The sequence below is a fragment of the Phalacrocorax aristotelis genome, chromosome 7, assembly GCF_949628215.1.
Source record: "Phalacrocorax aristotelis chromosome 7, bGulAri2.1, whole genome shotgun sequence".
In the NCBI taxonomy this organism is placed as follows: Eukaryota; Metazoa; Chordata; class Aves; order Suliformes; family Phalacrocoracidae; genus Phalacrocorax; species Phalacrocorax aristotelis.
The window spans coordinates 30,539,496-30,565,765 of record NC_134282.1 but is presented as its reverse complement, the minus strand read 5'-3'; the positions used below and the strand labels follow the sequence as shown (position 1 = coordinate 30,565,765).

General features: G+C 40.7%; 1 protein-coding gene across 5 annotated transcripts in view; it reads left to right on the top strand.

The window, feature by feature from the left end:
* Positions 1-26,270, top strand: part of FARP2 (FERM, ARH/RhoGEF and pleckstrin domain protein 2) — an 85,235-nt gene that overhangs the window by 43,480 nt on the left and 15,485 nt on the right. For all 5 annotated transcript variants that reach the window (XM_075099643.1, XM_075099640.1, XM_075099644.1 and 2 more), the window contains exons 10-15: positions 797-960; positions 1,107-1,175; positions 2,290-2,347; positions 3,057-3,297; positions 16,767-16,945; positions 25,034-25,123. In XM_075099643.1, coding sequence (XP_074955744.1) covers positions 797-960; positions 1,107-1,175; positions 2,290-2,347; positions 3,057-3,297; positions 16,767-16,945; positions 25,034-25,123 — 801 coding nt within the window. The remainder of the gene's footprint in view (positions 1-796; positions 961-1,106; positions 1,176-2,289; positions 2,348-3,056; positions 3,298-16,766; positions 16,946-25,033; positions 25,124-26,270) is intronic.

The window sequence follows — 26,270 nt, the reverse complement described above, 5'->3', positions numbered from 1 at the left end:
TATGAAAATTCTAGAGTTTATAATTTTATAAAACAACTTCGGTGGGGTAGGCTTGGCTTGATCATTCAAGTAAAAATCTTTCCTTCCTCACCTATGGCTGTCATACTAGATTTTTGGATTTTGTGTATCAGCCTCAGCTTATCCTTGACATAGGCATACACATGTGTAAATGTAAGATAGAAAAAAAAAAAACCCAAACTAAGTATTTGGTGCATCTTGTCTCAATACTTTTACTCTGAAAAAGTCCCATTAAATATTTCCCTTGGATATAAATGGAACTTATCACTCTCATGAATGCTCTGATTCATTATTGTCAAAATGAACTAAGGTAACTTAAACATTGAAATAGTAAATCTCTGTTGTTTAGATAAAAGTGTGTTGGGAACTGCTTTTGGCTGTAGCTCCCTAAAAGAACACTCTAGTACGCTGCTGATACAAACAGTGCTTGCCTTCTATGACTTCTAAGGAGAAAGTATCTTTAAATTGCTGCTACTTCACTTAAATATTTTAATTTCTTTCAAATTACTAACTTTATGATCCATATTTCTTAGGGTGGATTATATTGAGCATGTTTATAAAGTCAAGTGCATTTTAAACATTTTTACAGTTTCAAGGTAAACAAATATTTTGGAAAGCTATTAAATGATTTAAACTGCATTTGAAATCACTTCCATTGCTTTAAGGCATATGAGAAGTGACTTAGCAAAACACCTTTTTGTTGGCACCTATTTGTACTCTCCTTTTCTCCTCCATTGGCAATTTAAATGCCACTTAGCTTTTGTGTTTTTATTCCCAGGGCCCATATCAAGATACATTGGAGTTTCTTCTGGGAAGTAGGGATGAGTGTAAAAACTTCTGGAAAATCTGTGTCGAATATCACACCTTCTTTAGGCTCTTTGATCAGCCAAAGCCAAAGGCTAAAGCAGTATTCTTCACCAGAGGGTCATCATTCAGATACAGGTAGGGAGAAACATAACAGGTTTATTAAAGCTGAATTCCTTATATCTCAGAAAATGAGATCAAAAGGAAAAAGTATTCTAAAGTCATTTAATCCATAATTCTTATCCACTGCATTTCATAACATTTGTACTTTTGTGGGTTCACAGTGGACGAACACAGAAGCAACTAGTGGATTATATTAAGGACAGCGGGATGAAGAAAACACCATATGAAAGGTAAGTACAAATACTTCTGTAAGGTGAAATGTAGTTGAGATGTTCACAGTGCCCTTATTTCCTCAATTTTAGTGTTTCTAAATGATGCTTAGAGGCATGGTCATTTGCTGACTTCTCAGTTAATGAGGTCTACCTCAAATTTAAGGTAGCTGAACTAAATTTAAAAAAATTATCATTTTGTGATGGTGTAAAAAAGCTTAGGAAAGTTTCAGTATTGCATTTTAATGTCTGCGGGAATGTGTGACTGTAGCCATCTAAAAGTTCAGTACGTTTCGAAGAGTCCCTGAAGTTAGTGAGGACTTGTCAGTATATCACTGTAGCTATGCAGGTAGCCAGTGGCAGAGCATGTAATTGAACTTGGGATCTGCAAGTCTGAAAATGTGACCTTAATTACTTATTCATTTCTAAACTTATAAATAAATTGTATAAAAAGTCTATTTTCGTTATAAAATAGTCATTGCCTTACTTGGCTATGAAACCATCCTGTCTACATCTGGAAAACTCTTCATAGTCTTTCAGCTGAAAGATTATAGAAGCTTAATAGGAATTTTAAGAAGTTTGCATTAATCTACTATTAATAAATATTTTTAATGTCCTAGACTCCAGCTGAGCTCCCTTGCTATATTAAAGATTGATTTTCTAGCAAATTATTGGCATAGAATGAATCTAACTGAGTGTGATCTAGGATACTACTTTTTGCAGTGTAACATATAGAATTTTATATGCCATAACTTATATGGTTGAATGAATTTTAAGCTGTTTTCTTAAGTTTAACTCATTCTGTTTTTTGAAGCCATTCATTTGTAGATGTTTATACTGATGATGATGAAGTTAAACTGAGTGTGCTATTTAGTATAGTCTTCTGCCCCAAGTTCTCCTTCAGTGGTATGAATGATCTGGATCTTGCTTTATTCCATTTTCTGTACACTTCTTACTCCTACATTGTGACTTACAACTCTTGTAACTTTTTAAATCTTGAATTAGTTATTAACAAAACACAATAAAATAGAGCTTGAGACGTTTCTGTTGGCTACTAGAATGGAAACAGGTGAATGGGGAAGGGAGAAGGCTGACTCATGTCTTGGGTACTCACAGGATGTTCTCTATTCTGCAGGAGGCACAGCAAAGCCAGAGCGTCCACTCGTGCTTCAAACACTGACATGCCAAAACAGGTCAGTTATACAGCACTCTCAATACTGCAGTCAGGGAAGCTGACAACCAGCTTTCCAAGATGACTGTGAAGGAAAGGTGATCTGAGTGAACTGTTTGTCTGGAATTGCTTTCGCTGTTTGATCTTTGTCCTTGACGTATGGTTTTTCTTCTTGTGAGTGGTATCAGTTTTTATAATGTAGCCGATGGAGTCTAAAGTGAGTAATATTTTCCTTTTCAGGGTTTAGCTTAACTTAAAAGAAAATGTCACACTTTCTAATATGTTATTATGTCAGAGGAATAGTTTGTCTCCAGGTACTCTCTAACTGCTCTCTGTGGAAGTCTTAAGTTAATTTTATAGATGCCTTCTACAATCAGTGGCAAGAAACAAGGGTTTTACCAGATGGACTTGCTTTACCTGTGAGAGGTTAAGGAAGCATCACAGGATTTCACTGTTGTTGTTTTGTGTTACCTTCCCTTGTGGATGCTTTTTCAGCAGAAGCTATAAAATACATGGATTTAATTTTCCATCCAGTTATCAGAATTCAGGAAAAATGATCTCGCCTCTTGCTGGGGATGCTGGCCCTGTTTCTGTATGCAATGTTTTGTTTGCTGTAAAGTGGGCTTTTTTGAAGCACGTATTCCTTCTGCATCAGGAACTGGATGTTGTGTTTGTTTTTACATATTATAAAAACGTTTTTGTGTTCTGTTTCTACTTTTCTTTCCTCTTAGAGTGTCCCATTCACTGAGGGCTTGAGAACCCCAGGGTCTCCTGCCTCAGCAGCTGCCCCCTTCCACCCAGTTCACTCATCGTCCACTCCTACTCCTGTGCTGCCCATCTTTGCAGAAACCAGCCCTTCCTCTTTGGACCCCCGAGCGCCATACACAAGGATTCCAGAAAAAAACACTGCAGCACCAGCAGAAGAAGCAGGGAGAAAACTGATGCAGCAGCCTGGATCTCCCATGCTCCAAGGTGTTGGGTTTGGTAGTGTTGCAGGAAACTGTAACCCTGCTTGTCCTGTTGTTGAGAGTGGTTGTGGTTTAGATCTAGATGTAGAAAAGAGTAGTAAGGAGAGCAGGGTCGCTGTTTGTAAAAATGACAATGATGAGGATGACTTTACCACAGGTGTGTTTTTTGCTGAACAAGAGCAACAGCACAGCAGTCGGGGTGCCCCTCCTTTCACACTGACAAATTCACCATTACAGGTGTCAGAGGAATTTATTGATGATGACCCAGCAGAAATTTCCTTTTTTGCTGGGGGCTCTGAGGCATTTTCATATGTGTACCGTGGTTTAGATTTAAAGGGCTCTGATTTGTCTAAGTGTTTGTCAGAGTCACCTGGCTTAACTACAGATGCCCTTCAGCAAAATATGGTCTCTTCTCAGTCAAGCCCTGACAGGTACTCAACTGAAGCAGTAGATATGAATATGGAAGATGAGTTTGAATTTGAAGAAGGGAGCAATTTCAATGGCAATGAGAGACAATCAGATACCTCAGAGTTGTTTGAGGTGAAGGCCCAGGCAAGTAGAATGCAAAGCCTCCTGAGCCCATCTGAAACAAGTTCGCTCATCAACAACCGCTCCGAGAGCAGCTCCCTCAACAATTTGCCACTGAACGGTACGTCCTCCCTGCACACGTACAGCTCCACAAACCATTCGGAGGCCAGTTCTATGGTGAACTTCCCGGCCTACTCGGTCCGCTCCGAGTCCAGCTCAGCCTTTCAGTTCACGGACATTATTGACCAGCTGGAACAGCTGAGCTATCCACCTACCACCACGGAAGACTCCAGCAGCTCAGACACGGACTCCTGGGACTCTGAAACTGCTGCACCATTGGATGTAAACCTTTTCTTTAGTAACCCTTTTGCTCAAGCCACCGGTGAAAGGTTTGCTTTTGACTTTCAGAATAATTTAAAAAATCTCACGCAAGAAGACTGGACAGAGAAGGCACATGTCGATTGATTCTTGATTATTGTGATGGATCCCTGTATGCTTTTCAGGCTTAGAAGTCAAAAGGGTGTGATGTCAGTCACTTTAAGCAGGAAAACTCTAATCCAGTGGCTGGATTTTGAATCACATAATGTAGTTTGTTTTTTTTTTTAATGCACCTCTTCAGTTTCCCTCAAAGCTTCCTAGCTTTGGCGCTGCATTGTATGCATCACACTGCATCTGGAATGTGTTGTAATAGGCTACGACGTTCACAAAATACTGCATTTAGGAAAAAACCAGTGATTTCAGAGAAGTTAAGTACCTTCAGCTGGCTCGTGCAGACATCACAAATTACAGTATATAGCAGGATTTCTTTGACTATAAACATATCTGTAAGAGCCTGATATAATATGCTGTTCCTCCAACACCCAAATGCAACAGTCACTTTTGCACATGCTTGTTAACAAGCAGCTGCATCCAGTAAATTAGCTGTTTTCCCGTACTGCGATGAGAGTCCTCATTTGGGGATTTTTTTTGTTTCCACAATCAAAAAAAATGGACAATCTTCAGATCAACTGTGAAGGAAAATTTTAACATATCAACCTATGCAACATGTCTATGGTATACATCGAAGAATAAATAACCTACCTGGTAGTTTAGAAGAGGGGATGTGTACACAATCAAATGAAAATAGCAGTTTCCAAAACTTGTGAAGACAATCATTGTATTTTCTGACTTCAGAGTGCCTTCAGCAGTCTAGCAACAAACAAGTACCCTTCTGCTTTGCAGCAGTTTGGAGATCTATGCAGAGACTATAAAAGCACTTAATCCTCACTGCATTTTCTCACCTTCTTTTTCTTTATTTAATCACTCTCCATAAAAAATGCTTACAAATTTATTCATAAAAGTGTTCTTTATCTGTGGAAGACAGGTGGTGGTAAACCTGGTGATAGCATTAACTTTTTCTTTAAAATACGAGCTGTATTCAGAAAAATACCATAATCTTTCTGAGAAATTGAGATGTTAGGAGGAAAGAATACTATAGACAACAGTTAGACCTTCACTACTTTTATAAATTTCTTTAGTCAGGTGATTTTGATGTGAGACTTTGATCTGTATGTTTGAAAGCATAATTGAAAAGGCTATTACTTAACTGGTCACATCTAATTTAGCAACACTTATTGAGGTGAAACAGTAGAGTTTGCAAAATATCCTTCCTGTCTCCAACCTTGATGGATTGGGGGCATGAAATTCTTAGCTTCAGCTTGTAATAGCATTTCTTAGAGTATTTTGCTTTTATACAAGCTAGAATGTGAAATACAAAACACCTGACCAAAACCTTGTGATGGAAAGTGTCATCTACTTCAGCCATTTGGTTCTGGGGTTCCCTGTTTCCCCGTTTTGAGTCCTTTGCAGTTTCCAGAAGGAGTGAGTGCAGTATTAGTACAATCAATGCCTCCAAAATAAGCAGCTTACGGTTACAAGCATAACTTCATGCTCGATATTGTAACAGTTTTCTTAAATGTGATATTGATGTATTGTTAAAAGACCTTCATTCTTTACCTAAGAATTTGAACAATACTTTTATATCTCAAAATTTTGCTAAGTAAAACTTCAAGGGAATTCCTCTCAAGGTGTGGTGGAACACAAGGAGGTAAAACCTCCTTTAGTCACCCATTTCTTCTAGTTTAGTTTTTACCATGGTATGATTGTTCTTCACAGCACTTGCTTTTCTGTTGCGGTTACTGTGTTTGAGTGGAATGACTGTTGCTCCATGAGAAACCTGTTGCCTTTGCCAGTGGCACAGAAAATCAAAGCACATTTAGAGCAAAGTATTAGTTTGGACCTTCAGGAATGTGCAGCAGTTTGATTGCTCTTTTTTGTTTAGAAGTGCTATACGGTGTGGTTTTTTGGTGTGGGTTTGGTTGGTTTGTTTTTTTTTTTCCTTCTGTTGAATGTGTGTTCAGGCTCTTTGTGTGACTTTATTCATACCTGTGGAGATGATGTCATGGATGTGTAATGTGACATTTCTATTAGGCACTTGGAGGATGTATTCAGTTGTGTCCAGAGCTGGTCCCTTTAAGTACGTTTTTAGGCTGTTTGTCTGATTTCCTTCCTACAACTAATTACATTATGTAACTCAAAAAAAGAAAAACAATAGTAAGAAGACTTCTGTCTGCAAAGTCTCCTACAGGTGGAAGAGACAGGGACAAACACATAAATAAAGATTTAGAGGAAGTCTGTTAATTTTTTTATCTTTAAAGAGTAGAAGCAGGATTCAGCTATTTACGTATAACCGAGTCCGCCTCTGTTTCGTGTTCCATGCCTCAATCACAGGCATTCTCTCTAAATGTTTTAGAACTGTTTAATATGGGAATAAATCCAACTAAATTCTCTAGGTTTTCAAAAGATCTTAGGAAAAAGCTGACTGTTCTCGATAAACACGCTTGGCAATCCTGAGAGAAGGCTTGCCAATATGTTTTCTTGCAATGCAGTTAGTTCAAAAAGGCACCTTCAATGTTTTTCTTCTTGTATTTTGCAACTATACAAATCTTTTATTGGCAATTTTAAATCTCAGGGATTTAAAAAAAGAAAATGGTACCAAGAGTGTTAATGTAATGCCCCTTTTGTTTTCTGAAGGAACGGGAGTGACTAGTCCTTTTAGCTTAGAGCAGGATGTGTGGAGCCACACGTGAGGGTGGGGTGGGGGGAGATTTGACCTGGGTACGGAACTGTTCAGATGAAGGCTTTAGTTATGGGTGTCACCAGAAACACGGACCTTCACATCACCTGACTCTGTATACCTGGATTTGGGATGCTTGCACAAAGACAACGTGGGTCATCACAAACTGATATCCCTTGCCAGGTTTGCACATATTTGTGTGATTGCAGGTTGTGTGAGAGTTCAATGCTGCTGCCTGTGCCCGTGCCATCTGCTAGTTACATCTGTGCTGTTGCTAATCGATAGCATATATTTTTCATTGTTTCTTTCTGGGCTTTTCTGATTTTCAAAGCTATATGGCATCTGAGGATGTAATTGCACGCTTAGCTCTGTTGTATTCATGGTTTCCCAGATCGGTACACAAGAGGAGAAAAGTTAGTTCATAAGTAGAGATTTTATTGTAGTGAGAAAGCTGTGAGAAAGGTTCTTGCAGGGATAAGTTCAGATTCACTTTCTAATAGAGATGGAGAGAAAACCAGCCTGCCTTCAAGGGAACAGGATGTCTCAGTGCTGCGCAGTGAACTTGAGCACCAATTGTGAGTTATTTTAGTGCATTAGAGCCATGCCAGGGATCCTCTTCTCTCCTAGCTATCTCCTGAGTTGGCAGGAGAAGGTGAAAGAAGGAAGGGCTTTCCGTTATCTGTCCACGTTGTTTGTCTTTGGGTAGTGTAAAGGAATTGGTGAACTTCAGTGCAGTGTGGTTATGTTCCAAGTACCAGTGATGCTGCTAAGCTCTCAGTGCTACTCCGTGCAGTTTGTTTTGTTTCCTTTTTACAGTGTTGATACTGCTAAAACTTAGTTCCCAGGGCTGATTTCTGGTTTGTTTTTTTTTTATGGAGCACGCAAGTTTTCTTTTCAAGAAGGTGAGTAGTATGCTGGCAGGTGTGGAACTGGTGCCAGCCACCTAACCGAGAAAGCTGAGACCCTTGCAGACTCTGAGCAGTGAAAGCTGCTGTGGAAATTGCAAGGCATGAAAAAAGGGGGAGATTACGTAGGAAAAGCCAGAAGATCTTTGTTGAGTGTCCCATGCATTTTCACTTTGAGAAGAAAGCATTTGAGGAGCTGTGGTATGAGCAGATGAAAGCCTAGGTGCAAACCTTCCCTTGTCTGTGGCAAGTGAGTGGTTGTCCTCTCCTCTCCCCAACACTGTCACTTCTGCAGGTACGTTCTTTCATGTTTGCTTTCTGCCCCCATCTCTGGGATGCTGTGGGAGGGGAACATATATAGGTACTTCTATTTCTAGTCAATGTGCAAGTTTTAGTGCTGTGTTTTTCCAGTATGGAGAACCAGTGGGGCTTCCAGGCTTGTTCTGCTCTAGACTCTGCATCCACCGGCTGTTGCAATGGTAGCTCAGCAAAGGGAACATGCAGGAGCCATCACTCCTGCTACTTAGCGAGATAGGGCTGATTTCGATCCTTCTACTTCTCTGTTTTGCTATTTTAGCAAACACATGCAGCCATAGAAAGCATGTCAGTACTACTGACTTTTCAAAATCAGTTAGGCTGATGGATTTAGGTCTCTTGTGGTACTCAACTTGCGCGTTGCAGTGAGACTAAAAGACACTAAGAAATGCGTGTCTCGAGTAGGTAATTTAATCTGCACCTGTAGTACTCTACGTGTATACTTAAAACCATCTTACGCTTAAAAACATTTTAATAAATGTAAGGCACTACATCAGAACATATTTGGTCTTTCTGTATGCAGTTAGTAGAACTCTTAATTTGCACAAAACATGGGTCATAGAATATTCTCTTGACTTATCCACCACCTGGTTAAACATTGATGAACTTTACTAGCCTGTGTTATGTATTGTGTGTAGACTTTGTAATTTTAAAGTACTCATTCATTATTCAAGTAATACATGCTGTATATTTCCCAGGACTTACCGTATTTTATCTTAAGATGGAATAGGGTGATATATTGATCTGCTCTCAACTTTCACTTTAATTTCCAGTGAATTTCAGAGTTGCTGGATAATGCCAAGTATGATCTCCTTTTTCCTGTGTATATTTGTATTGTGGTCATAGGTGGTTTTGTTTAAGGGACTTTTTTTTTGGTTGGTGGCTTGGTTTTGCCTTCATGTTGGGTTTTTTTGTTTGCTTGTTTTAGTGGTGGTAGTTTTTGTTTAGCTGCAAATCTTGATAAGGGTAAGATTTCATGGAGACACTAAAAAGTCATTATAATTTTATGATTTTTGGTGCAAACCTGTCGGTAAGTCATTCCCATTATTGTCATTTTGCAAAAAGTTCTAAGCCATAATTATCTGGTATTGATTGACCAAACGAGTATACAATATGATTTTCATTGTAGTCCTGTAGTTTTTAGTAGATCTTTCATCGCACTTGTCACAAATGTTATGTGTACACATATGTGTATACATATACACTCTATGAATATGGGGAGACTTTCCAGTTCCAAACACGTACCATAAAATCCATTTAATTTATTATCTGCTCGTAGACTATGGTAGGATTACTCCACTGGGTGAGCTGTAGCTTTGCAGGTTTTAAATTTGGAGCATGGTTAATTGAACCTGGTTTGTGAGGGAGGTGTTGCTATAAATTTTCCCGAGTCACAATATTGTGCTGTTCTTCAAAAGCTCGGATGGCAGCTGAGAGCGCAGCTTGTGACAGACCTGCAAATCAGTGAGAGACATGAAATGCCTGTTTATCAATACATAGAAGGGTGTGTGTGCCTTGGTTAGAGTGACTCCCCAGTTAAATTGGTGCTACTTTTTTCAGGAAAAGATTGTTAAGAAAACAGAGGGCTGGAATTTCGTAATTGATCTCTTGGACTTTTATCTTTTATACAGTAAATGTTATATTGAATTACATGTTGGGATTTTTAATATTTTTGTGTCTGTTCAGATTGCCGGTTATGAACCTACAGATTTGTACTAATTCATAATTTTAATTGTTTATGCAATAAAATAAGGAAAACTTTGATATAAATGACAACATGGGCTTTTTAGCTTTATTTTTTTGTTACCCTTGTGTTTGCAATAGAATAAATATTTGTTCTCCTAGCCAAGGCATTTTAGAGTTTTATTACCAGATTTCTCCAGGCAGTTTTCCTCCTGTACACCTTTATTGAAAGTAGAGCACAGCGGGGCAACTACCAGTGTGTGGTTTTCAAAATACTGGGATACAAATGAGATTAAAAGTCCAGGTTTCATTATAGGAATTACTTTTTTTGTGGAGACATTTTATTTCAAACTAGGTATGTACCTCAAACTCTCTCCTGTGTTTTTGTTTTTATTGGAAGTCTGTCCTTTATTGTAAACATAGGGTATGGAGGCAATCACATGTTTTCTAGGCTGAAAATTCTCCTTCAGCACTCTGACCAGTGTATGGGTAAATCCTCTTTTCCTGAATCATGTAAACATTTGCTTAAAAAAAAAGTCAGTAGTACTTGCATAAGTAAACTGAACAGGTTGCTTGGCTAGTTTGAACTGACAATTTTTTTTTAAGTCTCCATATTATGTTTGCTGAGTTATAAAACAGTGAAAACACCCACTCCAAAAATCTTTGCTTTTCAGCAAGGAAGAATTATTGGGCAAAATTGACTCTGACTTCCTTTCAAGCATCAGGAGATTTTATATTACTTTTATTACAGGGGTCGAACTTCATTAACTTTGCTTTGATTGTTTTTGTTGCAGAGTTAAACCAATTTTACATAGACTTAAGGAAAATATGTACCTGACATAAAGAAGCAGTTTAGTTTGAAACCCTGACCGTTCATTTCAGCGATGCTGCAGACAGAGGTTTGCGCAAAGTCGTAGTTTGAGCACAGACAGGTCAAAGCTGTCAATACAGCATAAAGAGATTTCTGTTTAACACTGTGATAGTATAAAAGTTTACAATCTGTAGTCTATAACAAGAGATACATACTCTTTCTTGCCTGCAAATAGCACAGGCTTTACAAGGCGGAGGGAAGGTGGTAAAAGAAGGGTAGTAGTTTCAGATCCTGGACATAAATGTAAAACCAGGACCAATGTTAGGACTCTCCTACAGTATCACATGTAGGTGTAACTTCACAGGTACATACAGTTTCACGAGGGCATGTGCTGTAAACATGTTCTAATGTTTAATGTGACCTGTACCCATCTGAGGATAAGAAAGAAGGAAAGAAATCCTTAAATTTAAAGTCTCTCAGATAATTGTGTTTTAGGCTCTTAGATAATATTTTTTTCAAAGACTTACCTTCCAACTATCCCTCACTATTTTAAAGGGAAGATTTGCAGGGGGAAAATGAATGAGTAGTGGTATTTTGAAATAAGGAATTGGGGATGTTGCAGGATTTCAGTTGTAGTACATGAGCTTGCAGAACACTTTCATTCTAGAAGTAATAATTCGGTCTGTGCATGTGATGCGTTCAGCAGGGTGTTGGGCAGGATGGGGCTCTGAGTGGGCTCCTGTCGTCTTCTGGTCATCCACTGCAGGGCTTCAGTATGAAAAGAATCTCATCTGTTTGAAAACGTAGTAATAATAATAAAATACAATAATAAAGTTACAGCTTTAAAAGGGACCAGGGAAATGCAAGAGGCACTGCCTTCGGATAAGGAATCAAATTGCTAACATTTGGATCTCACTTTTAGCTTTTAGTACACCCAGTAATGCTGTTTGTTATTGTTGTTTTGCTATTTTTTGTTATCTGTCTTTGAATTATTTTAAGCTTTCAAGAGTAAAGTTTACAGAACCAGTACTTGCATTTTTTGTTATGCTTTGCACTCAAATCTGGCTTTCTCTGTAGAGACTGAATTTAGATTGAAGAATGGAAATAACCTCTGAAAAATAACTGAGAGATGCCAAAAGCTTATTATCTTATCAAGCTTGTTATCACAGTGTAAACCAAATGAAGTCTGGCTCTGCTTAAACTTTCAGTAAAAGCTAGTCCATATTAATATAATTACCAAAACCTGTATTCTAATAAACTGGCCTAGTCCCCTAGTGGGAGTGTTTACCATTTAAAACTGTATTAATCTGAGAGGAAAGGCCAGATTGCTGTGAGCTTCTCTTTTTCTGAAACAACAGGTAGTCAGTGATCTTGCCAATGTAAGGTATGACAGATCTTAGATTTGATATTTCAGATCTGAAAATCAAATTCTTGTCTTTTCAGTTAGCATCACCATGGCTGCAGTGTGGGGGTGGTTTTTTTGTTGGTTTTTTTTTTTTTTTGGTCCAGATTCTGCCTCGGACCTAACCATCTCCCTTTTTTTGCTGGAGCTGAACTTTTCCCACAGACTGGAATTTTTTTCCAAAAGAAGCAGACTTTTGCTTTGCACTTCTAAAGGTATGCTGTACTGACTGACAAGGGGGTGTCAGGAAAAAGGCAAAAGCTTTTTCTGAGTGTCAGCTGACATGCTTCTGAAGGCATACAGGAAAATGAGATGTTGGGCTTTAGCATGTCAGTTTTCCAGGGCCACTTTTAAAGCTGTTATTAAAACTCAGATACGCAATTTTGTCTTTCCCCCCATTTCCTTCTGTGGGAGGTCAAAGGCATGAAATATCCCCTCCCTTAACTATTGTGTAAGTATGCTTCAATTTAGCTTGTTTTATAGCTGAAAAAAAAAGTTTTATTATATATATGGACATCTTCTAGTAGTTTATTAAAGTAAAGGCATCACATGACTGATTTCAGACAACGGAAATTTAGAGGCTCCTGATGGTTCAAATAATAAAACTTAGCATTATGGTTAAGAAAGTAGTTTAGCAGGTTGTTACTCTATTTATTTATTTTTACTAGATTTTTTATTTGCAGAAATAAGTTGTGGTTTTTCAGTTTCTTTTTACTCTCAAAGCTTGAGTGGGAGGGTCGTTTTATCTCCCTAGCATGTCGCCTGCTGCTGTCCCTGATATGAGACCAAAACTCTTTTATGCTAATGTAGTAAATTACAAGTCAGACTTAAAACCTGGCTGCTGCATGCTTTCTTCCTTGTGTTCTCTGGCATTGCTGATTGTCCAGGGTGAAAATTTTCCAAATTTTCCTTCGCTACTCTGAAGTTTGCAAGTGGTAAAGAAGCATATTCCCTGTGAAATGCCTGACAGGTTAGAGCAGTTTTCTGCTGTATTTCTATTAGCAAGGCAAATAAGAATGGATTTTGGATATTGGACACTAAATAGATGTATTATGGGGAGGGAAAAAAACCCAATTGTATGTTAACTGTAATGTCAGTGAGAGGGATGGGATTTGAGTTCTCTTGAAGAAAATACAAGGTAAGGTCATGGTTACAGCAGCTGGCTTAAGGTGTTGTTTTGTAATCCCATAATGGGTTTGTATAATACTCTCAACATATTTCTTTTTCAAATTTGAGTATCAACCTTCACATCTGTATACGCTGAATATCCTCTCAGTAAAAAGTAGAGTAGACAAATATTTGTATTATGCCATAGTTTTATATATTAGATAAAGCCTTTTGCATTTTTATACCTGGACAAAAGAAGAGGCAGCATAAACAATAATAAAACAATTTGAAAATATTATACATTAGCTGTGAAAGATAAATCTCCCATCCTCACTGAAGTCCATAGCTGTGTTCATGAAAACTACAGTGCTTTTGAATGTTTTACTGTTAGACTTGATTTTTTTTGTCCCCAGTTATATCCATGCTGGTCTTTTTTATGAAACTGGTTTTGTTTGCTGAAGGGTACATGGTTATAACTAAATAGTGTAATTAACTAAGAAGCATTAGTATTCTTAAAGATCTTGGAGTATGTGGAATATTACACCAAACTGTCACATTTTCTGTTTTTGCACTGAGTTAAGTGCATTTGCGTGTGATGTGAAAGCAGAAATTTTTCATGTACGGAACGCAGTCGTGTCTGTGAGGGTCTGGTTTACATCACTTAATACCCATGTCATTGCATTGAAACCCTGACTACTGCTTACAGTATGGCTTCCAAGTTTGGGATGTTTGTGTTATGACTTAAACGTAGAGAACAAATTTCCACTTCAGGCAGAACATCGTAACATGGAAACATCCCTCTCAAAGAATAGTCTCTTTTAATATACCTGGAGGATGCTGCTGCCTGCAGGGCAGGGAAGGCCTCAGTGCACCAAGGTTTGAGGTTGAAAGAAATCATTCACTCGTTTTGATCTTCGCACCAATATTTCTACCTAATTAGGAGCTTTCTACACTGAACAGCTGTGGAAAGCAGCAACTCTTGCTCCAACCGTTGCATGGATTTTTGCTTTACCATCCTTCCCCAGGAGAATAGAGAATCGCTGTATATCTTACCTGCTTGACTGTGAGCTCCTCCCCCCTTGCTGCTCTAGTGAAGAAATACTGTTGGATTGCAAGAATGAAAATTCTGGTACATGCTTGTGACGCAATCTGCCAGGATATGCCATCATACTGAGTTTATATCCAACATTTAAACAAATGTTAGCAAAAAAGCCAACTCAAGCTGTGCCATGACATTTTATAGTACTTTCCAGAAAAGTTTCAGAAGTCACATTAACCTTGGAAAGTCCCTTTGCAGAATTTGCCATTTTTGTTGACAGCCTATTACAAGTTGCAGCTGTAACCACTCACTCCTGAATTCTTTATTGCTTTCATGCTAGGGAAGTAAACAACAGACTAAGGGGCTCCCACAGCTGTTGGCGTGCCGGGGAAGGGCACTCCTGCCCCTGAAGAGGTGATAGGTATTTGCATCTGTCGGTTAGCCCCCTCCCAGGCTTGGGGAGAGGGGAAGCCCTGTGCTTCTGCATCATGGGTTCTGCTTTTTGTTTTAAGCTTCTTGAGGAGCTGAACATGACTTTCATTTTCATAAATCACTTTGGCTTCAGGCAATGGGGTTCTTGCTGTCAGATACAAATGAGCAAGTGTTTGAAATTAATTTAATGGCCAGCTTCTCCTGTTGGAGATGATAAAAAGTTAACAACTTGATTGATATAGGCAGGAAGTGGAGTTTGTAGCAAGTTATATCCCTTTTGGTCCTGTTGTATCTGAACATCTGGTCTGTCCAGAAGCAATTCAAGTTAAAAATTCTGGAATGTGTTGCTGAATCATGTTTAAAATCTAATGATTTAAAGAAGCTTCTCACCCTTGTAGGCTTGTAGCTTATTTGTTTTTAAACTGTGGTTTTGGCATCCCCAACATGTAAAAGCAGACTACCAACAAACTACTGTCATTATAGGTGAAAAAAATGCCAGACATTGTTGCTTTCCTATGCTAATATTAAAAGCAGTGGGAATCAAGAAAATACTCAGGCAGAAACAAAAATCTGCTCCAGAATGACTGTGCTTGACTAGTGTATTAATAGTTAACTCTGCAGCCTGGATGATCTGAATCTCTTCCAGGTGACCGAGTGCAGCACTGTTTAGCTTCCTGCATTTGTCAATGTGAAAATATGTGCTTGGGCTCCCTCACCATTGTCACGCTGCCAGGCGCCTTGCAGTGGTTTTGCTTCCTGAGCCAGAGAGCAGCAGCCACTCCTGCCAGTAGTGAATCGAAAAGCTCCTAACTCCTTCTCCTCCAGCAGACGTGCCCTGTGTCTGTGTTGAGAGATATACTGGATATCCACAGGGGCTAAGCTGGTTTTTTTTGGAGCCTTTTGGGATGATTTCTAAGTAGTCTGGGAATGAATTGGCATTTTTGGCTTCGCGGTTGGTTTTTATGTTTGCTTTTGGTCAGGTGATTTAGCCCTTGCTCTCTGCTTGTAACACACAACAAATCATGCTGGGGAGGGTTGTGAGTGTGGCTGAGGGTTCACGCAGTGTGGTGGAAGTGATAGATTCTGAAGTGCTTGGTACCCATTCAGTTGCCTGATCTGACGAAGCTTGTGTGTTTATCATAGGGAAGATCAGAAAAAAACAAGAGGTGAGGTAGGAATTTTTGGGTCGTAGTGTGATTGGAGTGTCTGTTGCCTTTGGCTCCAAAAAGGAGATCTTGAAGAGTCGTTTTCACTGTTGAACCCCCGAGGGGGTGTCTGGGTGCTCTTTCTAAGGTGTCTGCAGAAGAGAGGAGAACAGCTACTGTTCATAGGCTTCAGTTCACTGTAATGGTGCCTTAAGTGTCAGAAATCTCTAAAGGGTCCACAAATGAAATACTAATATAAAAAAAATGCAGTTATTAACCTAAAGCAAAGCAGTGTGTATTACTCCTGTTTCAGGCAGGTTTTGCTGTGCAAGAGGATTGTGTTCGTCCAATTAATACTCAGTGATGCAAAACTGGGTTTTTTTTGAGATCAGTAGATTTATTCTATTCATATGTTTAGAAGAGCAAGGAACAAAATCTTTCACGTGGTCCCTTTCTGTATATGTTATCCTCTTCCGTCAGTATGGTTTTGGAGATTTCCTGATTTCTGAATGTATTTCTAATAAGCTTTATCTTCTGGATTTTTTTCCTGGAGTGGAGAGTAGTGGAATGATTTCTACTAGCTTTTCCCAGGGGTGAAAAGTAATTCATATTTTAAAAAGGAAAAACTAAAAACCATATTCTTGTTACTGCAGTATAATCCTATGTAGAGAACCTTGCTGCTACTCAACAAAATCCAACAAGATTTGAGCCCTTCTTCCTAGCTGCTAAACAATTTATCCTTAACCTTAAATGCAGTTGTAAAGGTGCAACAGCTGAGTTGCAGGGAACACTCTGGTTGCTTTGAGATAGGGACTTATGTCTTTGGATGTATATGCCTTTTTTCTTTCTCTTTCTTTTGCCTTTTTTTAATAATGTGAGATTGCAGTTATGGTTTACAGTAACTGTGTTACTGTAACAGTCGTAGATGCACTGTCTTTGAAACCGTTTTCTCCCCTTTTCCACTCCATCTTCTCGTTCTCTTCCCACCCAGGCCTCCCAGTGGACCATCCTCAGCTCTCTTCCCTCATGCTGAAGAGTGCCCTGGGCTTGAACCCAGCGTTTCAGGTGAACTTGAACACAGCTGGCCAGGGTTCATCTCCTCTTCTGAGTCCTGTCCTTAGTGATGCTGGCGGTGCCAGGATAGAAGAGGATGACGAAATGAAACGTAAGGTAAGATAACAATGTGACTTGGAATTTACATAATGAGAAAAGTGATGGTTTCAGGAGAGGAGCTGTGCTTGCTGGTCACTGAATGTTGATTGCATTATGTTTTGTGGGAGAATGGATGTATTTGGTGGTTAGTGTTAAAAACTCCAGTTCTGAAGGTTTGGTTGGGTCTGTTTATCTCACTCTTGTGGCTGAAGTCCCCGCTGCCCTCTTGGCGTTGGGGTATTCTCAGCCTCAGCTGCTGGGACCACCTCCTGCTGTTTTAGGAGTAACTGCTGCCAAGGGCCCCAGTGCTTCAGCAATCTGTGCTTGAAATCTGCCTTTTATGCCTGTGAATGGAAACAAGACTTCAGATTGGACGTTAGGAAAAAGTTCTTTACCAAGAGGGTGATTGGTTCGTGGAACAGGCTCCCAAGGGAAGTGGTCAAGGCACCAAGCCTGTCGGCGTTCAAGGAGCATCTGGACAACTCTTAGTCATGCGGTTCTGTGTCAGGCAGTCCTGCGAGGAGCAAGGAGTTGGATTTGATGGTCCTTATGGGACCCTTCCAAACTGAGATGTTCTAAGAGACTTCCTGAGATGAGCTGGTTGGGGGAAGCAGTTGATATGTGTTTGATATAAAACAGCAGTGGTGCCCTTGGTGCCTTTTGGGCTGTAATTATTACATTAGAGTGTAAAAAAAACCACCCTTGTCTTTGTGCTGAGACTCTTGAAAGGACACTGCAAAGCAGGTGAATTTTTTGAGGTGATTCTTGACAGGGTGGTACTCTGAAAGGCTTGTGGGGGAGGCGAGTGTCGATTCTGGAAATTGGTTGCCTTTGGCTCATTCAGTAATGAAAAATTGTGTTACATGGTGATGTTGAACCTCACCTTGTCTTTGTTGAATGCTGTCATGTTTAACATATGCCAGCTCACTGGACTATGCCATCTGTGCAAAGTGCTCAGCCTTTAACAGTCAGACCAGTTATCTCCAGGGTACTCAGCCCCCTGAGCTGGAAGGCAGGGATAGAGAGCAGAATAAACACCCCATAATTGAGGAGGAGGCAGTTCATGACCTGCTGCTCCACCTGAACTCACAAGTCTGTGGGGCTGGATGGGATCCACCCAAGAGTACTGGGGGAACTAGCAGAGGAGCTCACTAAGCCACTCCCCATCATTTACCAGCAGTCGTGGTTAACAGGGGAGGTCCCAGACGACTGGAGGCTTGCAGATGTGACGCCCATCAACAAGAAGGGCCAGAAGGAGGATCTGGGGAACTATACAGGCCTGTCAGCCTGACCTCAGTACTGGGGAAGACCATGGAGTGGTTCATCTTGAGTGAGCTCACCAGGCATGTGCAGGACAACCAGGGGTATCAGGCCCAGTCAGCATGGCTTCATGAAAGGCAAGTCCCGCCTGACCAACCTGATCTCCTTCTATGACCAGGTGACCTGCCTAGTGGATGAGGGAAAGGCTGTGGATGTTGTCTATGTAGACTTTAGCAAAGCCTTTGACACAGTCTCCCACAGCATCCTCCTAGAGAAACTGGCGGCTCATGACCTGGATGGGTATACTCTTCACTGGGTGAAAAACTGGCTGGATGGCCGAGCCCAGAAAGTTGTGGTGAATGGAGCTAAATCCAGTTGGCGGCCAGTCACGAGTAGGGTTCCCCTGGGCTCAGTTTTGGGGCCAGTCTTGTTTAATATCTTTATCAATGATCTGGATGAGGGGATTGAGTGCACCCTAAGTAAGCTTGCAGATGACAGTGAATTGGGCAGGAGTGTCAATCTGCGTGAGGATAGAAAGGCTCTGCAGAGGGATCTGGACAGGCTGGATCAATAGGCCAAGGCCAGTTGTATGTGGGTTAACAAGGCCAAGTGCCAGGTCCTGCACTTGAGTCACATCAACCCCATGCAACACTAGAGTCTTGGGGAAGAGTGGCTGGAGAGCTGCCTGGCAGAAAAGGACCTGGGGGTGCTGGTTGACAGCCACCTGAACATGAGCCAGCAGTGTGCCCAGGTAGCCAAGGTGACCAACAGCATCCTGGCTTGTATCAGGAATGGTGTGGCCAGCAGGACTAGGGAAGTGATCATGCCCCAGTACTCAGCGCTGGTGAGGCCACACTTCAAATACTGCGTTCAGTTTTGGGCCCCTCACTACAAGAAGGATATTGAGGTGCTGGAGCATGTCCAGAGAAGGTCAACGAAGCTGGTGAAGGGTCTGGAGAGCAGGTCTTAGGAGGAGAGGTTGGGGGAGCTGGGGTTGTTTAGCCTGGACAAGAGGAGGCTGAGGGGAGACCTTATTGCTCTCTACAACTACCTGAAAGGAGGCTGTAGTGAGGTGGGGGTTGGTCGCTTCTCCCAAGTAACAAGCGATAGGACAAGAGGAAATGGCTTCAGGTTGCGTCAGGGGAGGGTTTAGATTGGATATTAGGAAAAATGTCTTTTCTGAAAGAGTGGTGAGGCACTGGAACAGGCTGCCCGGAGAGGTGGTGGAGTCACCGTCCCTGGAGACGTTCAAAAAAGGTGTAGATGTGGCACTTCGGACATGGTTTAGGAGGCATGGTGGTGTTATGTTGACGGTTGGACTTTATGATCTTAGAGGTCTTTTCCAAACTTAATGATTCTATGATTCTATGCTCTGTATCATTCATAAAAATGTGTTCTAAAATAATTTCATTTGCCAGCACAGAGAATAGCACAGAGCTACCATTTCTTAATATATAAGGTATAATCTTCCTAGGTTCCTTGCTTCCCACGCAGACTCACCACAGCCTCATTGGTCCTCTGAGCTGTTCTTTCTAATTTTAACAGGACCTTTAGAGTGGTCCTGAGGTGTCTCATCTCAGGCTGTAACGGACCTGAACACAACTTCTGCTTTCTCAACAGCAGGCATCACAGTGAATCCTTTTATACCCAGTCAGTCACGGGCTTGTTCAGCAGAGCTGACTGTATCATTGAAGCTGCCCTCTCCACGGCTGACTCTTCTGTCTGGTGAGAGGTGGACAATGCTCTGGCCTTGCAGAAGCTTGAGGCTTGCTTTCTGAAAAGAGGGGGGCAAAAATTACTCTGACTTTTCTGGGTGCAACAAGTCTCATAGGAACAACTTCGGGCCTTCAAGATGTGCTTATGTCTAGGTACTGATCCTTAGCCTAGGCTGCTTTCCTTTCTTTCTACCAGTAAGAACTCGTTACCTTAACCGGGAACTTCCCAACATGACGTGGGGTTTTCCTCACCCCCATGTATAGCTCAGGATTCACCCTTGCTTTCTCAGGTAATCCTAATTATAAAATGTTTTTGATCTGGAGGTGATTCCACCTTTACTCCTTGAGGCGTGAACTTCAGCTTCTCGTTCTGTGCTTCAGCACCACTTAGCAAGGCCTCTTGCTATATCCATATCCTTTTGCATATTGTGACACTGTAGAGCCTATCTGAAAGGTGAAGTAAGTGGTGGTAGTCCACAAATTCTGACCAGTGTCTCCCAGGAGCTTCTCCAGAGTCTTATGTACTCTGTGCAACAAGCCACCTCTTGTCTATGCAGCGAAGCTGATGTACTGCTTCATACCAACACCTGATCCTGTGCTCTGGGAAGCAGTGGATTCATGTTCCTCCATGGTTTTTCAAAATGACAAAGATGGCTAGATGTCAGTGTGTGTTTTAGATTTTCTTTTTTATCCACAGCGCACCATGTTATCAGGCTTTCACAGTGGTTGCTAGCAATATCAAGGATCTGCAACCACAGAATCATTGAGGTTGGAGGGAACCTCTTGAATCTTCTAGTCCAGCCAGCTCCTCTTTCCTAAGCAATGACTCTAAGCATTTAGATGCACTCAGGAGAAATAAAAGTCTGTGTGCACACATAAATTGTTACATGGGTTATTTGACTAGTTTTCAGGTGTGGATAACAAATTACCAGACTTTGCATTTGTAGGGGCATAGTATATAGTATCTGACAAACTGCACTCTACAGAACACTGCATTTCTCCCAATAAGATAGAGAAATCCACCTAACAGCAGACTTCTGTGACCATTTTTCTGCAAGCTGCTTTGCTCCCCTTGCCTTGCCTACTTGCAGAGAGAGAGCAGCCAGGTTTGTTGACTCTTCAGTACTTGAGAAGGATCCAGGACCTTCCATTACAGTGTAAGGAAGGCTTCATTGTACAAACTCAGTTCCTTACGGAGTCTGTGGCCACATTGTAATCTATAGTTTTAATCTCAAAGTTATGCTTCTTTGAGTATAATCTCAAAGAAGAAACTGCCTTGTGTACTCTTCACTCCTGCTTTTCTGCTTGCCCCATCCAATGTTCCGGTTGTCTTACCTCTGTCAGGATCCTCAGGCAAGAAGGTCACGGGCCTATGCTGTTTGCTGTCTTCACCATGTCTTTGGGTATTCCTTGGTGCCAGCAGGTGTGAGGTTGCTCACTCTTATTTCATCTCAATAGATGATCTGGAGATCACTGCACCATACATCTGACTCTCAGCTGCAAGCAGAGGTGCCGCTCTGGGTTTAGTGCTTCCAAAGCTCACTTGTCCTGTGATTCCTCATGAATGCTAAGGGAGCTTTCTGAGATCCGCTGTGCAGCTCAGTGGAGCCAAGTGCTGCAACATGAGAGAGACAAGCAGCTCTTGGCAGGGCAATCCTCTAGGCATTCTTCTCCTGGAGACCTCAGATAACTGAGTCAGATGTGATGCTGTTAAGAACCACCCATAATGTGGATGTGGTACAGATACGTGCTTGCAGGAGAGAGGAACGTTTAACCAATAACTGGGAGTTGAAATAGAAGCAACCCACCACTGGGTTGTTTCCACACACCTACCCCCAACTTTCAGCCTCCCCATCTCATTTAAAATTTTTGAGGTATAGTTTATAGCTTTGACAGATCACTCTACTGTTAGTTTTCAATAGGGTTTTTTTGTTTGTTTTTGTTTTCTTTAAAGACTTCCTCTCATTTATAGTTATAGCAGGCATAGTATAGCCTGGAAATAAAGAGCACTGACTGCCTTGTCTGTCATAAATGCTGAAGCCTAAGCCTTTCTGCCTCATTTTGCAAAGTCTGATATTTCAGCAGCTTGAGTTCTCTTCAGGCTGAAAATAATTTACAAAAGTGAGAATCCTGGAAAGGAATTCTATTGTAATTGGTCTTAAGCTTGGCTAACTTCTGAGACTTCTCCATTTGAAGACAGTGTGTTAAGTGAAACAAAGCCAGGCGGAAACCAATATTAAATTGATTAATTTTAATCAAGATAAATTTTACAGCCATTTTACAGCTTTATTGTACAAGAAAAAGGTAATCTTACAATGTCACTATTAATAGAGCTCAGATTTTAAGGGCACTGATGCTGCTGTAATTCCACATGGTTAATCATGGCATTTTTATGTAAACTCTTCAGCAAACTCAACTCTTGTAGTGTGTGCTTTCCACGACATGCTGCTGCGATGCTGCTGTTGCTGTACTGAAACACTGAGAAAGCTGAGTGGTTTAGTTACTTTTTAAGTCACTGTGGTTTTCTTTCATCTCACTGGTAGATTTCTCCCTGTTCGTTTTCTCATGGAGGTTGGTTGAGGCAACCCACATTAAAAGAGCATAGAAGCTGGGCTTTTTTTTGGTGTTGGTTTTTCGGTGGGTTCCCCCCACCTAGAGTTGTTTATAACACTGTGGAAGTCTGGTCTTTGAAGTGAAAAGTTAGGCATTTTTGTGTGAATGGAATTATTATTTATTCGTTTGTTTTATTTCCAGGCTTGATGTCTTTGTGACATTGTGATCTAGGTGCAAGGCAGACAGGAAAGTCTTAGTCTTGTAGTCCTTTGCCTTTGGCCTTTGTAAATTCAGAATAGAGTTATCCATTTGACATGAGCTGGTGTTACTGCATCTAGTGAGTATTTGAAGGATTCCAGGTGGAATTGTATAATACAGTGAAATTGTATAATACAGTGAAATACTAGTTTTTCCAAGTGGGGGTATTTGCCTTGATGTCTGATATGGTTGTAGGAACATTTTCTTTGGACTTTGAAAGCAGACTGCCTCCTTGGAGAGTTTTTGTGTTTATTTTTTTCAGGCATTAATTGATTTTCTTTCCTCTTGTAGTGCCTGACCAGTAATGAAGGTGTTTGGCAGAGCCCCTGTTGCCCTGTGACAGCCGTAACGCTTACCACTGCTTCTGGTACAGGGTCTACCTAGCAGCTGCTCCCAGGACTCAGCACAGGGGATTCAGTTAGAATGGGTGTAAGACCAAAAACAAGATTTAAGGGCACTAAATTTCAGCAGGGAGCGATCTGGAAAGCAGCAGGAACTTCAGAAAGTGATGATGCAGTAAGCAAGGGGAAATGAAGAGAAGATGCTTGGGTAATGAAAAGCGTCTTCTGTTCCTCAAGCTAGCACACAGTCAGCTGTGAAACCTGAAAGTGAAAACCTGCAGAAGTGCTCAAAGGTGATGAAAATGGTAACCCATGAAGGCTATGAAAAGTGCAAGGTTGTGGGCACGCTGTGTTTTTGTGTGCCTTCACACTCTAGGTTTTTAAGGAAGAAGCAATCCAGAAAAATATTATTGAGAGTGGGGAAAAAGCACTTGAATGAGGATCAAAGCACAAGGTGTGAACTGAGGACAGGCAGGGTCCTTTCCAGAGTTCTCAGGGATATACCAGATTGTATCCATAGCTTGAGGGTAACTCTTTAAGCAGCTGTTTTAAATGGGTACGAGATAGTGGCAGATCCAGGAGAGGCGATGCTGAGGAGCGGGATGAAACCAGCAGATGCACTTGTGTGCAGTGATGCTATGCAGAGCTCACAGCAGGGTCATCTCTGCCTTGGCTGCAGAGAAGAGGCTCCCTGTGATCTCCTCTTGTTGCAGCCTGTGGTTGATTCCATAACCTGGCTTTGCTTTGCCTTGGGAAACTATTTTTTTCCGTAGAAGTCCATCCCTTATGGGCATTGTGTGCTATAGTATCCTGTGCGGAGCCCAGGAGGAGGTGTACACAAAGCCGTGTTACACAAAACCCATATCTGTTAGTAGTAATGGTCATATCATGTAAGACTGCTGAAGTTAGTCAAGCTAGTGTGTGTTGTTCCATCAGTTTATAAACAGGGTGTTTCAGAGCAGTTCAGTGCTGCAGGAGGAAGCTGGTAAGTGAGATAAGAGCTGTGTCACCTCAGTCTCCAGGGAGGTCAGGAAAAAGATGTCGTATCCTTTGGGAAGAGGCTGTTTGAGAAGGATGCCCACTAAGGTTCAACAGCATTTTGATGGTTTATAAGGCTTCAGTCAGGTAAATAGCCCAATAAAAAATAAAAAATACTTGAAGCCAAGATTAGTTAGAACTTCTTCTGACACCATGTACCTGAGACAGGTATGTTAAAGTTAAGAGGATGGCTATGGAGGGAATAGAAGTATGTCTTCTGATACCCCTAGGGAGGCGGCTGATGTGTGGGGCTACAGTAACTAGCATAAAATAACCTGAAAAGAGGCTAGACAGTTTCTTAAAATGAATTGTTTGGAGATAGTTCCTTATTATTACTTATGTGATTTTGTTAATAATGTGTGTTTTCAGGCTAACTCTGACTGTGTTTTGTTGCAGAATATCTCTTTTCATCATTTCATTCCTTTGTGCTTCCATGTCCATTCTGTATTCTCTTTTCTTTAAACAGCAGCCCTGGAACAACCATTTAGCCAACACCTGATGATGTTTGATTTTTGTGTTTTCTTAACTAATTAATATGTTCTTCGAAGGATTTGGGTAAAAGCTGTGAGTGGAAATAGAGTAGTTTTGGAGAAGGACTGTGTTGTGGATCTGCTGTATTCCCCCTGTTTGATTAGAGAAGTGTTTAAAACCTAAGAAATCTGGAATAACTATTCTGATATTTTTGTAAAGTGCTCCCTTGATTTTTGAAGTGGGAGTTCATATAACTGACATTATTTTTTAATAATCTTGAAATATAAATAGTATTTTATAGTGAAGTCCGTATTTGAGAATACGGTACTGAATATAGAATTGCCCTGTTAGTGATCAGCTGCTCCATTTGCACACAGCAAGGTGAAATGTATGTAAGGTTTGAGCTTGTGCTTAGTAATAAATAGAGCATTTGTATTTTAATACCTGTTGATTACTTTGTATTCTTTCAGCGCTATCCAACTGACAAGGCCTACTTCATAGCAAAGGAGATTCTTGCTACAGAACGGACGTATTTAAAGGACCTGGAAGTTATTACAGTGGTAAGGGTTTTTAATGTTATTTAATGCTTTAACTTTTCTTAACAGATTTGTAATTGTTAATTTGGAAAAAGTTGTAATTTCTTCCAGGTAACAGAAAGAGGAAGTCCTGTGATAAAGCGTAATCCATGAGCTATGTATGTCACCTTCCTTGTTCTATAGGTCCTCATGTGGGAGAGCAGATATCTTCTCTGGACTTCTATCATTAGCTACATCACATGTCATTTTGGTGTCTGAGACGAACTTTCTCCCTGAAAATTTTGAACAGGAACAGCCTAAAATGTTTTGCATTCAGCTTCAATGATAGTCATTGCTGTCAGCTCTGCTTATAATCTGGCTATCATCTTTGTGATATTCCTTGGGAACCTTTTCTCTTTGTGCGTGAGAGCAGATGAAAATTGCGAAGGGTATTACAGATCCATCGTTATGTCTTTTGTTGCTGCTTTTTCTTTCCCCTCCTTTTCCCCTCTTTTCACCTGGTGTACTCAAGTGAGTCCTTGTTTGGAGGACAGCTTGAGTTTCTTACTCTTTCTTTGAGAGCTTTTTGTTCATTTACTCCGGGTTTGAACACTGACTCTTGTGTTTCTATATGGTATTGTTTTATTTCATCAAAGAGGGGTTTGAATCCCTTAATGCCTTATGTCTTCAGATGAAGTGTTCTCTGCAAGCTCAGTGAGCACCATCTTGCTCAAATTCCTCCTACAGGCTTCCCAGCACTTCTAAAATACGGAGGAACATCTAACATCTCAGAGGACTTTTGTAATATTCACGTCCCCGCCAGAAAGCAGGGAACCAAAAGTGATAAGTGCAGGATGTGACATGCAATAAGATGTCTCCAGCTACTGAGTAACTTGCACAGGGCTCCAAGTTTTATGAAAGAGCAATTGTATCTGTGTTGAAGCAGTGGTATAACATTGGCTGTGGCAGCCATTCAGTGATTGACTGTAATTTAGAGCCATTACCAACCATCTCATCATTGCATTAAGAAACACGCTTGTCCCCAGAACCAATAAGCCTCATATTTGTTATGTTTGGCAAGGAAAGAAATGACATCTTTTCATCTTTCCCAGATCACATCTTCCCTAAAAATTTCTCCTTCCTTCCTGGTGTTTCCCTGTGCACACGCTTTCTCCTCCCCCATTGCTGCAGA